We start from the raw sequence: 15,194 nt of genomic DNA, 5'->3' as shown, positions 1-15,194 counted from the left end.
CCTACTGTGTTCTCAGCGATTTCCTCAGTTCTAAAGGAGAACACAAGAACACTCTGAGTCAAGGTCTTTGTCTTCAAAGAACATACAGGTTAGACAACATCAGAAGAAAGTTTCTAAGCACTGTAAAATTCTAAAAATTAAGGGATCAGTGAGGGCATGGATATGGGGCATTAGCTTCATCAAGAAGGTAGGATGTGAGCTAAGCTTGTGCTGGGAGGCAGAAATATATTCAGTTAGGGGGTGTATTTAAATTAGTATTTTCTCTTTTTTTGTCCCTGAAAAGTCTCTTGTGAGAGGAGAAACCTCTGGAAATATGTGAGTTCATAGAGGTGTTTTGGGATTCAGTACTAGAAAGACACACACCGGAAGTGTGAGGCTTTAAGTGAGGATTGTGAGGCATCCTACGCATACACCACACCAACAGCATGACCTCTCTCTATGTTTCAGGACTCATATCCAGGCTCAAATATCCAGTGTCTCAACAAAACAAGAATGCACCTTCCACTGCAGGCCTGGGATACGGTAACCGCTTGTTTCTCTGGAGTAGGGTGGACTGGCCAGTTGCAAAAACTACCTTTGCAGACCTTGCCTTAGAGAGTATCCTTGAGTTACACTGTTCTGCAACAGCTGCCTGGAAAACGGTCAAGACAGATCCAAGCAAAAGTTATTCAGTGATTTTTCTTCCTCTAGTGGCTACTACTGGGACTGCAAAAACATTGATTCATAAATGGCTTTGTCATTGTCTTGGGTCTTTTTGTCTTTATTTATTTATTTATTTGTTTATTTATTGAGATGGAGTTTCACTCTGTCACCCAGGCTGGAGTGCAATGGCACAATCTCAGCTTAATGCAACCTCTGCCTCCTAGGTTCAAGCAATTCTCCTGCCTCGGCCTCCTGAGTAGCTGGGATTACAGGCACCCACTACCATGCCCAGCTACCTTTTGTGTTTTCAGTAGAGATGGGGTTTCGACATGTTGGTCAGGCTGGTCTCAAACTCCTGACCTCGTGATCCGCTGACCTGAGCCTCCCAAAGTGCTGGCATTACAGGCGTGAGCCACCATACCAGGCCTGCCTTTTATTTTTAATTGTGGGAAAATTTTCAGCAACATCCCTGAGTTCATTGACTACCATCACTAACATAATTATAAAGGGAGTTTTGGGAAGTTGCTTAGTCTATCTTCTTGCCTTATGGCCACCTTGAACCTAAAATTCCCAGATTCCTCTAACCAGTTAATCCCCTGTCTTTGAGATTGACTTAAGCAAAGATGGATTAGTACTTCTAAAAATTTCTCTTTTACTACTTTCCCTATTTCTACCCCAGTAGGTATTCTTATCTATTGTAAGAATTATACATTCATGACCCCAAAGAATCACACCAAGACTTTGTTCTTAGGATCATGGGAAATTGATCCAAAGGACCTGACCTTCTTGAAGGAGCTGGGGACTGGACAATTTGGGGTAGTGAAGTACGGGAAATGGAGGGGCCAGTATGACGTGGCCATCAAGATGATCAAAGAAGGCTCCATGTCTGAAGATGAATTCATTGAAGAAGCCAAAGTCATGATGTGAGTTATAGCCCAAACTCAACTCTCAATCTATTTGCTGGAGTCTAGGAATTCCCACGACAACCCACTGTGGTTTAAAGGTGACTTACGATGAGAGAGGTTTGGGATGAGGGACTGAAGTTAACCTTTAATTGGTGGGAGTCCTAATTGCTAAGATAATCATTACTCTGCCTTAGATATTGATTGAGAATAGTGGTGATCATGGGTGGGTACCATCTCAGTTGCATTTGGGGTTAGATGTAGAAAATTAAACTTTCAAGAGAAAGATTCTAATTTAACCTTAGGATTATTTCATTCCTGGACTTGTTTCCTTTTCTGCTGATGGGCTCCAAATCCCTGTTCACTTCCACATAGCACTTTTGGGATTTAGGGTGGGAAGGAGGAAAATAAACTTGCTGGTATGACTCCTTATCTGATGCTCTACTCCTAGGTCAACCCCTTTCCTCCTCAGTCCCTTTATGACTAGTATGCAGAGCCAAAAGGGGAAGACTAACTCCTTGCCCTTCCTGTAGGAATCTTTCCCATGAGAAGCTGGTGCAGTTGTATGGCGTCTGCACCAAGCAGCGCCCCATCTTCATCATCACTGAGTACATGGCCAATGGCTGCCTCCTGAACTACCTGAGGGAGATGCGCCACCGCTTCCAGACTCAGCAGCTGTTGGAGATGTGCAAGGATGTCTGTGAAGCCATGGAATACCTGGAGTCAAAGCAGTTCCTTCACCGAGACCTGGTGGGATCTTAGAAGGATTGGCCTGGGACCAAGGGCTGATGGGGTGGAAGTAGAAATGGAAGATATATCATACATGGTTGAGGAGGGCTGCTGGTGCCATCATTTCAGTTTTATCTAGAAAACACTAGAAGTTAGGTGTGCCTCTGTTCCAGTGCTGAGCCCATTAAGTATCTCCAGCCTCAACTCCATGAAGCCTGCCATGGTGGGAATTAGAGCAGTCACTCACCCCAACCCCCTACTACCCACAAGAAAATGGTGGGGTCTTTCTGTGGCTATTATGGATTTGGAACAGAAGGGACTGTGTTTCCCACTGGTACTGCTCCTGGCATGGGGCCATCATTTGGTTATTCCACAGTCACAAACTGGGTCCTGTGGATGCATTTGGCCCACATGTTTTTTGTTTTGTTTTGTTTTAAATGTTATATAATAATTAGCGAACTCTTAAAAAGAAACATTCTGCTTAAAAAAAAAACCTGGAATTTCCAGATTCTCTTGAAAATCTAGACCATCTGGAAAAGCCAGGTCCACATTCTCACGAGCCACTTCCTTTCCTTTAGACCAGCGTGCTGCTCTCCATTTCCTGCAATTTCCATCCACTTCACTTCACTCTTACTTAGCTTGCCTGGCCTCTGTGAGCATCGGAATTTGTGCCCTTGTTTCTTTCAGTCAGGCCAAGGCTCAAATTGCTCTAGTCTCACGGGCAGAAAAGCAGAAAGCAAAACAAACTTACCTCTCATTCTCCCTTCTTTTTCTTTTTCTTTCTTTTTTTTTTTTTTTTTTTAGACAGAGTCTCGCTCTGTCGCCCAGGCTGGAGTACAATGGCACCATCTCGGCTCACTACAACCCCCACCTCCTGGGTTCAAGCAGTTCTCCTGTCTCAGCCTCCCAAGTAGCTGAGATCACACGCACCTGCCACCACGCCCAGATAATTTTTGTATTTTTAGGAGAGACGGGGATTCGCCATGTTGGCCAGGCTGGTCTTGAACTGACCTCAGGTGATCCATCTGCCTTGGCCTCCAAGTGTTGGGATTACTTACAGGCGTGAGCCACTGCAGCCAGCCTCTCCCTTAATTCTTTCAGCATATCAGCGAGGGAATGGGGTAGTGTGGAATTGCTCATGAGAATGCAATCATTCTGTCTGTCCTCAGTGCCTTACCTAGGACTACATAGCAGGTTGCTTTCCACATGGTGGAAATGAACCAAAATTTCTCGGTGGCATCAACAGATTCCTATTAGGTGAGAAGGTGTCTGTAGTTCAAGGAGATGTAGTTCAAGGCTTCCCTGGCTTCATGCTACTGGTCAGCAGAAGCTTTGTGCTGGGGATGGAATCTCACTGGTATCTGTTTGCACTACAGGCAGCTCGAAACTGTTTGGTAAATGATCGAGGAGTTGTTAAAGTATCTGATTTCGGCCTGTCCAGGTGAGTGTGCCTTTTTCTTCTTTCCCTGCAGAAGTAAAAATAGCACAATACGAAATATGGGTAGGTGTTATAGTTTTAATCCTCTCCTTTTTATCTTTCTAGTGTTTTCTGCCTATCTATTATTTTTCTTCCTCTGAGTTACTTAAGCCACCTCTTTCATCCTTTTGTTTTATTGTCATATTCCTTTCCTCCCCTTTCTCCCTTTATCTCTACCTCCTCTGTTTTTTTAGGTATTTCCCCAATACCTTACGTTGATCTATTAATCCTGATGACTTTATTCCATTCCACCTTCTTTCTTAATCAGTCTAATTCCCAGTGACAACTGCAGATAAAAGGAAGGGAAAGAGAAGAGCAGAGAAAAGAAAGGTGGATAGAGAAGAGGAAGGGAGTGCTTACTAGATCTTGTTTCATTTAATTCTTCTTGTAACCATATTGTCAATCAGGAAAGCCCAATCAGATACAACAACAGGAAATTTGTTAAAAGTAACATTTGTAGAAGATACTAGTTGAGCAGCAGAGACTTTTGAGAAAGCCCGTAACTGTGTGTTTGTGACACTCTTGTGACCATGCTAAGAAAATGTAAGCAAATAACAAGCTTTCCAAATCCTAATGACAACAAGTACTGAATCTCTTGCAGGTATGTCCTGGATGATGAATACACAAGCTCAGTAGGCTCCAAATTTCCAGTCCGGTGGTCCCCACCGGAAGTCCTGATGTATAGCAAGTTCAGCAGCAAATCTGACATTTGGGCTTTTGGTAAGTAGATAAGATTACACAGATTGTACAACTCAAAGGAAAAGAAATGCAATGGGAAAATCCATAGTTTGCAACCTGCACAGAGAGATTGTTCTTGCTTTCATTTATTCAGCAAGAGTGCTTGGGGAGTGCTTACAGTGTGTCAGGCACTACAGGGGTTTCTGAGGATAAAAATTAAACTGGAGGCTGGGAGTGGTGCTCATGCCTGTAATCTCAGCACTTTTGGGGGCTGAGGTGTGCGGATCATGAGGTCAAGAGATCAAGACCATCCCGGCCAACGTGGTGAAACCTCGTCTCTACTAAAAATACAAAAGTTAGCCGGGCATGGTGGCATGCGCCTGTAGTCCCAGCTACTCGGGAGGCTGAGGTGGAAGAATCACTTGAACCCAGGAGGCGGAGGTTGCAGTGAGGCAAGATTGTACCAGTGCACTCCAGCCTGGCAACAGAGCAAGACTCTTTCACAAAAACAAAACAAAACAAACAAAAAACTAAACTGGACATGATCTCTGCCTTTTTAGAACTTAAAATATGTTAAGGAAAACAATTCATTCAGTTTTTGACAGCTTCTGAATACTGATTATGTACCAGGCACTCTGCCAGACCCTATGACTACAAAGACAAATAAGATGCGTCTCTCTTCTAGAGGAGTTAATAGTCTAGTACAATGCTGACCTCCATCTAGTGTGTTCAGTACTATAGCAGAAGTTTGGGCAAAATGTAACAAACACAGAGATGGGAACCAACTGATTCTAATCTTTGAGATTGATCTAGGAAGACTAGGACCCCTGCTATCCGAAAAGATTGCAAACCAATTTAATACTGTGTTTCATCTTCTAGGGGTTTTGATGTGGGAAATTTACTCCCTGGGGAAAATGCCATATGAGAGATTTACTAACAGTGAGACTGCTGAACACATTGCCCAAGGCCTACGTCTCTACAGGCCTCATCTGGCTTCAGAGAAGGTATATACCATCATGTACAGTTGTTGGCATGAGGTAAGTGTTTTATTATGACCTCTTAAATTATTTCCTTGACTCTACTTGCCCATTTAGCTGGCCATTCATCCACAGACTGGTAGCTGCACATGCTCTTCTTTTTTTTTTTTGAGACAAGGTCTCCCTCTTTTACCCAGGTTGGAGTGCAGTGGTGTGATCTCAGCTCACTCACTACAACCTTTGCCTCAAGCAATTCTCATGTCTCAACCTCCTAAGTAGCTGGGATTACAGGCATGCACCACCACACCCAGCTAATTCTTGCATTTTTAGCAGAGACAGCGTTTTGCCACGTTGGCCAGGCTGGTCTCAAACTCCTGAACTCAAGTGATCCACCTGCCTCGGCCTCCCAAAGTGCTGGAATTAGAGGTGTGAACCAACACACTCGGCCTTGCACACATTCTCTGACCTTGGCCTGCACCTCAATCATCCTATGGCCAGAGGCTTTCCCTGGCCCATTCCAATTCTCACTGTCACGTTATTAATACACTCCAATGCCAACTCAGCTCTAGGAAGGGGGTTGGTGTGGGGCCATGTCATCTAGCATAATCAGGCAGCCAGAGGCACTGAAACAAGTGAATGAGCATTACAAAAGAAAAGTCATGAAAGTTTGTTCATTCCTTTGGACATCATTGGCCCTTTCTTCTACTTTACTAGCTGCCAACCATTTCTGGCTGAGGTCCTAAATGAGACTTATGTTTAAATCCTACTGCTTGAAAGGGAACTAAAATAGCTAGTGGGTGTTTTTTTTTTTTTTTTTTTGGCTTGCTTTGTTTTGTTTTCGCTTTTTAATACAGTGCATTGTGGGCTACGGGTAGGTGTGGTACTCTGGAAATAAGGAATCTGTCCTACTACTATTAAACTGCTTTGCTGCTCTCACCTCGAGTTCTTCCCGAGATGCCTTCCCTACTTTTCAGTAGATCCTTGGCAACCTAAATTTCTAGTAGGAAATAAATGCTCAACTCTTAAGAGCGTCCAACAAGTGCATATGTGAATCTGGAGCCCTCTTGGTGAGGTGAAAAGTGGGTATCTGGATTCGAGCATGGCTCCTCTCCCTCAAATGACAGATCACAGAGAAAGTATGCAGAAAGGGAGGGCTCCATCTTTCTCCTGTGTAATGCAGGATTAAGGGTGATTGGCTACACTCCCTCCCAACCAGGACCTTCTTACTCTGCTAATTAAAAATGATTTCAGACAGGTATGTTCTCCACAGTCTGTTTAAAGGAGCAGTCAAAATTGGATGTATATTAGAAACCAGAAGGAGCTCTGAAAAATGCAGATTACTGGGCCTCTTCCCCAGAAATTCTGATTAGGTATGCCTGAAGTGGAACGCAGAACTCTCTTTTTAAACTTCCCAGGAAATTCTTATACTCAGCTACGTTTAAGAATCGCTGAGTCTCCCGCCTGCCTGGCCAACATGGTAAATCCTGTCTCTACTAAAAATAGAAAAATTTGCTGGGTGTAGTGGCACACACCTGTAGTCCCAGCTACTCAGCAAGCTGAGGCCAGAGAATCGCTTGAAACTGGGAGGCGGAGGTTGCAGTGAGCCGAGATCTTGCCATCGTACTCCAGCCTGGGCGACGGAGAGCAAGACTCTGTCGCAAAAAAAAAGAATCACTGAGTCAAAGAATGAAGAAATTGATGACCTTTGATTCTGAAAGATTGAGACCATTTTGGCATGAATGTTCCCTGAATCACTAAATACTAAATACCTCAAGGGCTTGTAGGCCATGGCCATCAAAAAAACCCTTATTCTTGGCTGGGCGTGGTGGCTCATGCCTGTAATCCCAGCTCTCTGGGAGGCCGAGGCAGGTGGATAACCTGAGGTCAGGAGTTCGAGACCAGTCTGGCCAACATAGTAAAACCCTGTCTCTACTAAAAATACAAAAATTAACTGGGTGTGGTGGCATGCACCTGTAATCCCAGATACTCGAGAGGCTGAGGCAGGAGAAACACTCGAACCCAGCAGGTGAATGTTGCAGTGGGCCAAGCTTGTGCCACTGCACTCCAGGCTGGGCAACAAAGTGAGTCTCCATCTCAAAAAAAAAAAAACAAAACTTTAGTCTGGAGGCCAGACAGTGGTAAGAAAAGGTCCCAGGTACTCAGAATCCCTGCTCAGTGATATGGCCTGTGGTTTTGAAATATTAGTCACTAAAAATTATCACATGGGATTTCTGTTCTGCCAACCAGTTGAACTTATTTAGTAGCAATTTTTCACTTGAGGATCCAAAATAAGAATCTGTTGTGTACAGTTACATAATGAACTTGCCCTCAGTTTTGATCAATGTGATTATCAGTTTAATTTGCAAACTGTTATCACACTAATAACCTGAGTTACTAAAGATGAAAAGTGTACACAGACTTTATGGAGAGCTGCTATTTCTTTTCTTTCTGTTTTTTTCTTTCCTTTTGTAATTGACAGGGTATGCTACTGGGCATAGAGCATATATTTAATAAGCATTTGCTGTTTACTCATTGCATTTCCCTTGAATTGTGGATTCTAGCCATTCTGACACTGCTTTTTCTTTGGTTTTAGAAAGCAGATGAGCGTCCCACTTTCAAAATTCTTCTGAGCAATATTCTAGATGTCATGGATGAGGAATCCTGAGCTTGCCAATAAGCTTCTTGGTTCTACTTCACTTCTCCACAAGCCCGTTTCACTTTTTCAGAGGAAATCCCAGGCTTAGGAGCCCTGGAGGCTTTGTGCTCCCACTGAATACACAAAGACCCCTCTCTACATCTGGGAATGCCCCTCTTCGATTCCCTGGGATAGTGGCATCTGAGCAAAGGCCAAGAAGTTATTGTGCCTGCAATTTCCCGAGAAAATTAAGACAGACTGAATTTGGGATGGAAACATTTTTTAGGAGGAAGGATGTAAATAGCTGCACGAAGGGGTGCAACAGCTCTTTGAGTAGGCATTTGGTAGAGCTTGGGGGTGTGTGGGGGGGTCAGAATTTGGCAAGAATGAAATGGTGTCATAAAGATGGGATGGGAGGGTGTTTTGATAAAATAAAATTACTAGAAAGCTTGAAAGTCTTTGGTATCTGTATTAATCATACAACCCCTCTGAAGCGCCCTATCTCAGTATTCCAGAAAGCTGCTGTGTGGTATTAGTTTGGCAAATTCCTACACTGAGAAGACAGGATCTTCCGCGTTTAAGCCCACCTGTTAATTCCTGCCTCTGAATCAGAGATGCATTAAGCCAAAACAGTCCTCCTCACAGCAGGCATATCATGTTATTCGAATCTGAAAGTTGGGCACAAACTCTGCCAGAGCTTCATTTCCCTATGTCGGGAGAGGAAAACCCCATCAAAAAACGAAAGCCGGCCGGCCACGGTGGCTCACGCCTGTAATCCCAGAACTTTGGGAGGCTGAGGTGGGCAGATCACCTAAGGTCAGGAGTTCGAGACCAGCCTGACCAACATGGTGAAACCCCGTGTCTACGAAAGTTACAAAAATTAGCTGGGCGTGGTGGCGCATGCCTGTAATCCCAGCTACTCGGGAGGCTGAGGCAGAAGAATCGCTTGAACCCAGGAGGCAGAGGTTGCGGTGAGCCGATCACACCATTGCACTCCAGCCTTGGCAAACAAGAGCGAAACTCCATCTAAAACAAAACAAAACCAAACCAAACAAAACAACAAACAAACAAAGCCCCACGAAAGCCGGAGCCCAGGATAACCAACTAACCCGCCCAGCTGTCCGGTCAGCGCACCACCCGGGTAGCTCAGAAAACGCGGGCCAATTTGGAAGTGGAAAAGGGCGGAGCTGTTGGGCCAGCCCGGAACGGACCACGTGGTCTGAGGTAACTTCCTTTTCTTTCTTTTCTTTTTGGAATAACATCTCAACAACATCTCGGCACCTCGGGTGCAAGCCCTGCGACCTCAAGACGCAAGGCTGGGAGCAAACACGGGGCTGTGGGGTTGCGGGATTGCAGGCTTCAGGGAGTGAGACCCGCAAGCTTGGGGAGCGTAGCGCAACGCCGGGCCGGCGCCGCGGCATAGGAGGCGGCGTGGTGAACTTGAGCGCCGGCCTCGCGCAGACGCAGCGCACTCACGGGGCGGTCCCGGAGGCAGCGAGCTGTGATTCCGGTTCCGTCGCGGAGACACGTGAAGGTCGGTTGGTTGGTACAGAGTTCGTCTCTGCAAGCGTGGTCACCCTGGGATGGATTCCTCCTCCTCTTCCTCCGCGGCAGGTTTGGGTGCAGTGGACCCGCAGTTGCAGCATTTCATCGAGGTAGAGACTCAAAAGCAGCGCTTCCAGCAGTTGGTGCACCAGATGACTGAACTTTGTTGGGTGAGGAGTCTGGGGCTGGGACCTCAACACTGTGCCTACTTTCCTTCTGTCCTTGTCCCGCGGGACTCGCGACAACGTCGGGGATTCGGGGAGGGGCGGGCACCTAACAGCACCCCTTGATTTTCTCAGGTTCCTGTGGCCTAGCCAGATGGGAGAAGGGTGACTCCACTTCTCAGATGACAGTCATACCGGACCTCTGTTTTGTTGGTCCCGAGGGGTATCAAAGAAGACTTATGCCACTGGACACCCAGCACTTTCAGGCACCCGAGGTTGAATCTGCCTAGTGCTGGTCACCAAGACTGATCGGATCCCCCAGTACTGGGATTTTATTTTTGGCAGCCCGAGTCCCAGAGAGTCAGTGATTCAGTGAATCTGCTATTCCTGGACTCCTCGGGATTCACCTTCATTACTCAGTTCTAACCCTCTCCGCTGAGAAATGAGTGGCTCCAGCCTGCTAAGTATAAAAGTGGTGTAATCTCTTCCAACGTACATACGTATTTTCTTTCTTGTTGAATTGTTGTGTAATACCAAGCCGTTTCAGGTCTGAAGGTTGAGGAATTGAGCCTGCCCTGTGAGGGGACTTTCGCAAAAGGGTGGAAGGCATTTGCAGCTTGACAATAATGTGTTCTGGTTGCCAAGGACAGCCCTCCCTTAATATACAAAATTCACAGAATTCAGAGGCCAAGGATAATTTTCCTTGGAATTAGAGAGTCTGAGGCTTGTGTACATGGCAGAGAATAACGAACGAGATTTTTGAACCGCTTAACTTGAACTATATACAGTTACTCGTTTCCGTAGACTCTTTTCCATAAACTTATGGTATTGCTGGACTATGACACCAGATGCTTACTTAACTCCGGTCTGCCTTGTACCAGAGGAGTGCTTTGATCCTTTTTTAAAAAATATCTGTGATTCGTTACTTTGGGGCCACGAGGGCATGTGGTTAAATACTATTGTAAGAGCCGGGCGCGGTGGCTCAAGCCTGTAATCCCAGCACTTTGGGAGGCCGAGGCGGGTGGATCACGAGGTCAAGAGATCGAGACCATCCTGGTCAACATGGTGAGACCCCGTCTCTACTAAAAATACAAAAAATCTGCCGGGCATGGTGGCGCGTGCCTGTGATCCCAGCTACTCAGGAGGCTGAGGCAGAATTGCCTGAACCCAGGAGGCGGAGGTTGCGGTGAGCCGAGATCGTGTCATTGCACTCCAGCCTGGGTAACAAGAGCGAAACTCTGTCTCAAAAAAAAAAAAAAAATACTGTTGTAAGAATCCGGCCGGGCATGGTAGCCCACCCCTGTAATCCCAGCACTTTGGGAGGCTGAGGCGGGCGGATCACGAGGTCAAAAGATCGAGACCATTCTGGCCAACTTGGTGAAACCCCGTCTCTACTAAAAATACAAAAATTAACTGGGTGTGGTGGCGTGTCCCTGTAGTCCCAGCTACTCCCAGCTACTCGGGAGGCTGAGGCAAGAGAATTGCTTGAACCCAGGAGGCGGAGGTTGCAGTGAGCCGAGATCGCGCCACTGTACTCCAGCCTGGCGCCTGGTGACGGAGCTAGACTCTGCCTCAAAGAAGAAAAAAAAAAAAAGAATCTGTAAACTGCCAGGCACGGTGGCTCATTCCTGTAATCCCAGCTCTTTGGGAGGCGGGTGGATCACTTGAGGTCAGGAGTTCGAGACCATGGGGAAGCCCTGTCTCTACTAAAAATAGAAAAAATTAGCTGGGCATGGTGGTGCCTGCCTGTAATCCCAGGCACTCAGGAAGCTTAGGCACAAGAATCACTTGAACCTGGGAGGTAGAGGTTACAGTGAGATCATGCCACTGCACTCCAGCCTGGGCCACAGAGCCCACTCTGTCTCAAAAAAAAAGACCAAAAGAAAAAAAAAAAAAGAACAAAATTGTAAGCTATGAACCCTTTAGGAAAATTCATACAATTTTCTGTTCATTATGGCATGATTCAAGAATCTCTAGCTTAAGTAGACAAGGTTATATAATCTCAAGTCATGGATTTTTTTCTTCTTTGGTAGGTTTTAGGGTATCTTGCTGTAATGATTTACTCTTTCACCCTTTTATTCTGTAGTTAATTTGAAGGCATTTAGTGCGAACAGTATTGTGGAGTTGCAGCCAAATTCACTGAAAGGTTACTTCAGTTGTATTTTGCCATTTTCTTGCTCTGGAATATCCCAGCTATGCCATTTTCTGGCCCTATGACTTTGGGCAAAGTATGTCTGTGCCACAGTTTCCCTGTTTGTAAAATGAGGATTTATAATATATCTATTCCATAGGGTTGTTATAAGAATTGAATGTAAGGCTAGAGAACATTGCTATATACTTGGGCAGCTGCCAAATGTGAACTATTATTAACATATCAGATACTATTTTTAGGTAAAGTTTTTTTTCTCTAAGCAACAAAAGGGACCCCTGCCCCCAACCATCTTTTTCTTTCTAAGTTCCCTTTGTGATTCTGTATCTTGTCCTGAGCAGGAGAAGTGCATGGACAAGCCTGGGCCAAAGTTGGACAGTCGGGCTGAGGCCTGTTTTGTGAACTGCGTTGAGCGCTTCATTGATACAAGCCAGTTCATCTTGAATCGACTGGAACAGACCCAGAAATCCAAGCCAGTCTTCTCAGAAAGCCTTTCTGACTGATCTCAGCATTACCTCTTTGGAAAAGGAAAGTAGTTCAAGAAATGAAGAGCTGTTGATAGGATGATTGAAGAAACAGCTGATTGAAGATTGGCTCCCATCTTTTGTTACTCTTGGGACATCCTGTCATCTGAGAATGAACAAAGACAAATTTTTTTGTCTGTAGAGCTCGAGGGTCCTATGTTTGCTTGTATTTTTAATGCTAATCTTGTGAAAATAATTGACAAATTAATGGAAAACTCTAGATGCATATTACTGTATATGGCACTATGCTTTTCTCCAAGCCCCATTAAGTGCTCCCTAAAATTTTGATAGTGGGACCACATATGTAAAAATTTCTCATTTGTGTGGAATCATTTCTGATTTCAGGGGAGATCCTTGTCTATCAGAAAGGGCAGTAGTGGGGGAAGAATAATTTGGCGTCCTTATCTTGTGCTTGATTATCAATGCTGGAGAAAAAGATCTGTAAGAGTGTTTATACAGTACACTTAAGTTTTCCTGATGATCTCCCTTTCCTCTATAGTGATTTACTTAAATATCCATGTTAAGTATAGTCTCAAGGTAGGGTAGGCAGTGTGAGAGTCTAGAGGCCTTTAGTTATAAGGAATCTAGCCAGTAAACTTAATTCTTATTACTAGACTGCCACAAGGAAGAAGTTAACTTGCCCTGTATATCAGGGTACAAAAAACTTCAATGATGTGCCTAAATAAGTTATAAAGATTTAGGCCAATCAGAATCTGACAGCAATTTCAGGTAGAGGTGCATGCCTAATGTTAATCAGTGTAGATTCCACTTACTGCATTCTTTTGATCACTGAAATAAAAGTTATAAAAGATTCAACTCTGTGATTGAGAAGGCTTTCTATTGCAGTTATTATCTGCAACCCGGAGAGATTTAGCTTGGGCTGATTCCAAGGCTAAAATATAGTCAGTCAGTCTGCGTAACTGCTGTGTTTAAGGTGTAGCATAGTATTCCAGGGGTTCCTGACCTTTTTGAGAGAAAAGAGAACCTGGAGATGAGATGGGGAGGGAAGCAGTTCTGTGCTAGCAGTCAAGTCCCTCACTACAGTAGAGGTTGTAATGACTGAATTCACCTCTTATTTCAGATCCTTGTAGACTAGAGCATAGACCTAAAGTGGACCTACCTGTTGGGAGCCTCTAGTGCAAATCCATGAAAGCTGGGGAAATGAATATCTCTAAAAGCTTCAAGTTCCTGTTTAGATTTTCCCCATAAAGGTAATACAAGGAAGTTTTTTGTTGTTGTTTAGACAGAGTCTCACTCTGTTGCCCAGGCTAGAGTGCAGTGGCACAATCTCGGCTCACTGCAACCTCCACCTCCCAGGTTCAAACTATTCTCCTGCCTTAGCCTCCTGAGTAGCTGGGATGACAGGTGCATACTATCACACCTGGCTACTTTTTGTATTTTTAGTAGAGACGGGGTTTCATCATGTTGGTCAGGCTGGTTTTGAACTCCTGACCTCATGATCCGCCCGCCTTGGCCTCCCAAAGTGCTGGCATTACAGCCATAAGCCACTGCCTGGCCGGAAATTTTTTTAAATCTTGATGAAAACAGTTAAACATTTAAGTGCATACACTGCTCCACTGTTTTTAGTGACAAGATTTAAGCAGTGCACAGAAATAAGCTGCCTGCCCCTGAGGAGCTTGTGGTCTAGTTAGGGGAGATAGACAATAAACACATAAATATGTCAATATGTCAATGTAATAAGTACCATAGAGAAAAAAAGCAATATAAGAGTGTTAGGGAATATTTCTGGGGTATGTTTATTTTATGTACAATGTTTTGAGAAGGCCTCCTTGGGAAGGTGGCATTTCAACAGAGACCTAGATGAACTAAGTGACCAAACCTTGTGGGTATTAGAGAATAACATTTCGGGCAGGAGTGACAGCAAGTCCAAAGGCCCCAACGTGGGAACTACATTGCCATGATGCCATGGAGAACAGTCAAGTGGTCATTATGACTGGAGTGAAGTGAGTAAGGAGAATGGTAAGAAATAAGGCTGGAGAGGCCAGGTGCGGTGGGCTCACGCCTGTAATCCCAACACTTTGGGGAGGCCAAGGTGGATGGATCACCTGAGGTCAGGAGTTCAAGACCAGCCTGGCCAATGTGGTAAAACCCTGTCTCTACAAAAAAATACAAAAATTAGTCAGGCATGGTGGCAGGCATCTGTAATCCCAGCTATTTGGAAGTCTGAGGCAGGAGAATTGCTTAAACCCAGGAGGCATAGGTGCCACTGCACTCCACTCTGGGGAACAGAACAAGACTTGGTCTCAAAAAAAAAGTAAGATTAGAGAAAAATGCATGCAATAGATCAGGGTGAGGGGTGTGTGTGCACTGATTAGGTAGGGCTTTGTAGGCCATTGCAAGGAATTTGGGCTTTTACTAAGCAAGATGGGGAGACATTTGAGGGATTTTAACAGATAAATGATGTAACAATTTTAGGAGGATCTGGGTTTGGCTGTTCTTTGGGCAACATCATATGGTGAAGAAATTGTAACAGTAGCAGTAGTATTAAGAATAATGGCATTTTGAAATCCAGGAAGATGAGAATCACATATACTTTGTGTCTATGTGTCCTGTTGACATTTTTACCTACAAAAATTAATGTGAGGCTGGGCACAGTGGCCCACACCTATAATCCCAACACTTCTGGAGGCTGAAATGGAAGGATTGCTTGAGCCTAGGAGTTTGAGACCAGCCTAGGCAACATGGCAAAACCCCATCTCTACAAAAAAATCCAAAAATTAGTTGGGTGTGGTGGCACATACCTGTAGTCCC

The 15,194-nt window shown here is 44.8% G+C and overlaps 2 protein-coding genes across 4 annotated transcripts in view; both read left to right on the top strand.

The window, feature by feature from the left end:
• BTK (Bruton tyrosine kinase) overlaps positions 1–8,495 on the top strand; it is a 38,170-nt gene extending 29,675 nt beyond the window's left edge. For all 3 annotated transcript variants that reach the window (XM_035289494.3, XM_035289492.2, XM_035289493.3), the window contains 7 exons: positions 448–522; positions 1,394–1,565; positions 2,078–2,294; positions 3,650–3,714; positions 4,352–4,470; positions 5,308–5,465; positions 7,999–8,495. In XM_035289494.3, coding sequence (XP_035145385.1) covers positions 448–522; positions 1,394–1,565; positions 2,078–2,294; positions 3,650–3,714; positions 4,352–4,470; positions 5,308–5,465; positions 7,999–8,070 — 878 coding nt within the window. In that variant the 3' untranslated portion in view covers positions 8,071–8,495. The remainder of the gene's footprint in view (positions 1–447; positions 523–1,393; positions 1,566–2,077; positions 2,295–3,649; positions 3,715–4,351; positions 4,471–5,307; positions 5,466–7,998) is intronic.
• Positions 8,496–9,549: 1,054 nt separating this feature from the next.
• Positions 9,550–13,238, top strand: TIMM8A (translocase of inner mitochondrial membrane 8A). Its single transcript, XM_002763088.7, has 2 exons — positions 9,550–9,755; positions 12,240–13,238. Exons 1-2 carry the CDS (start codon positions 9,624–9,626, stop codon positions 12,399–12,401), a joined length of 294 nt encoding a protein of 97 aa, XP_002763134.1. The 5' UTR covers positions 9,550–9,623; the 3' UTR covers positions 12,402–13,238.
• The last annotated feature ends 1,956 nt before the right edge of the window (positions 13,239–15,194 follow it).

The sequence above is a fragment of the Callithrix jacchus genome, chromosome X (assembly GCF_049354715.1).
Source record: "Callithrix jacchus isolate 240 chromosome X, calJac240_pri, whole genome shotgun sequence".
Lineage (NCBI taxonomy): Eukaryota > Metazoa > Chordata > Mammalia > Primates > Cebidae > Callithrix > Callithrix jacchus.
Note: the sequence above shows the minus strand (reverse complement) of the source record. Positions and strands in the feature narration are given on the sequence as shown.

Coding starts and splice junctions, on each gene's coding strand:
- TIMM8A (XM_002763088.7), top strand. CDS start 9,624: ATGGATTCCTCCTCCTCTTCCTCCGCGGCAGGTTTGGGTGCAGTGGAC. Junction 9,756..12,239: donor AGATGACTGAACTTTGTTGG/GTGAGGAGTCTG, acceptor TGTCCTGAGCAG/GAGAAGTGCATGGACAAGCC.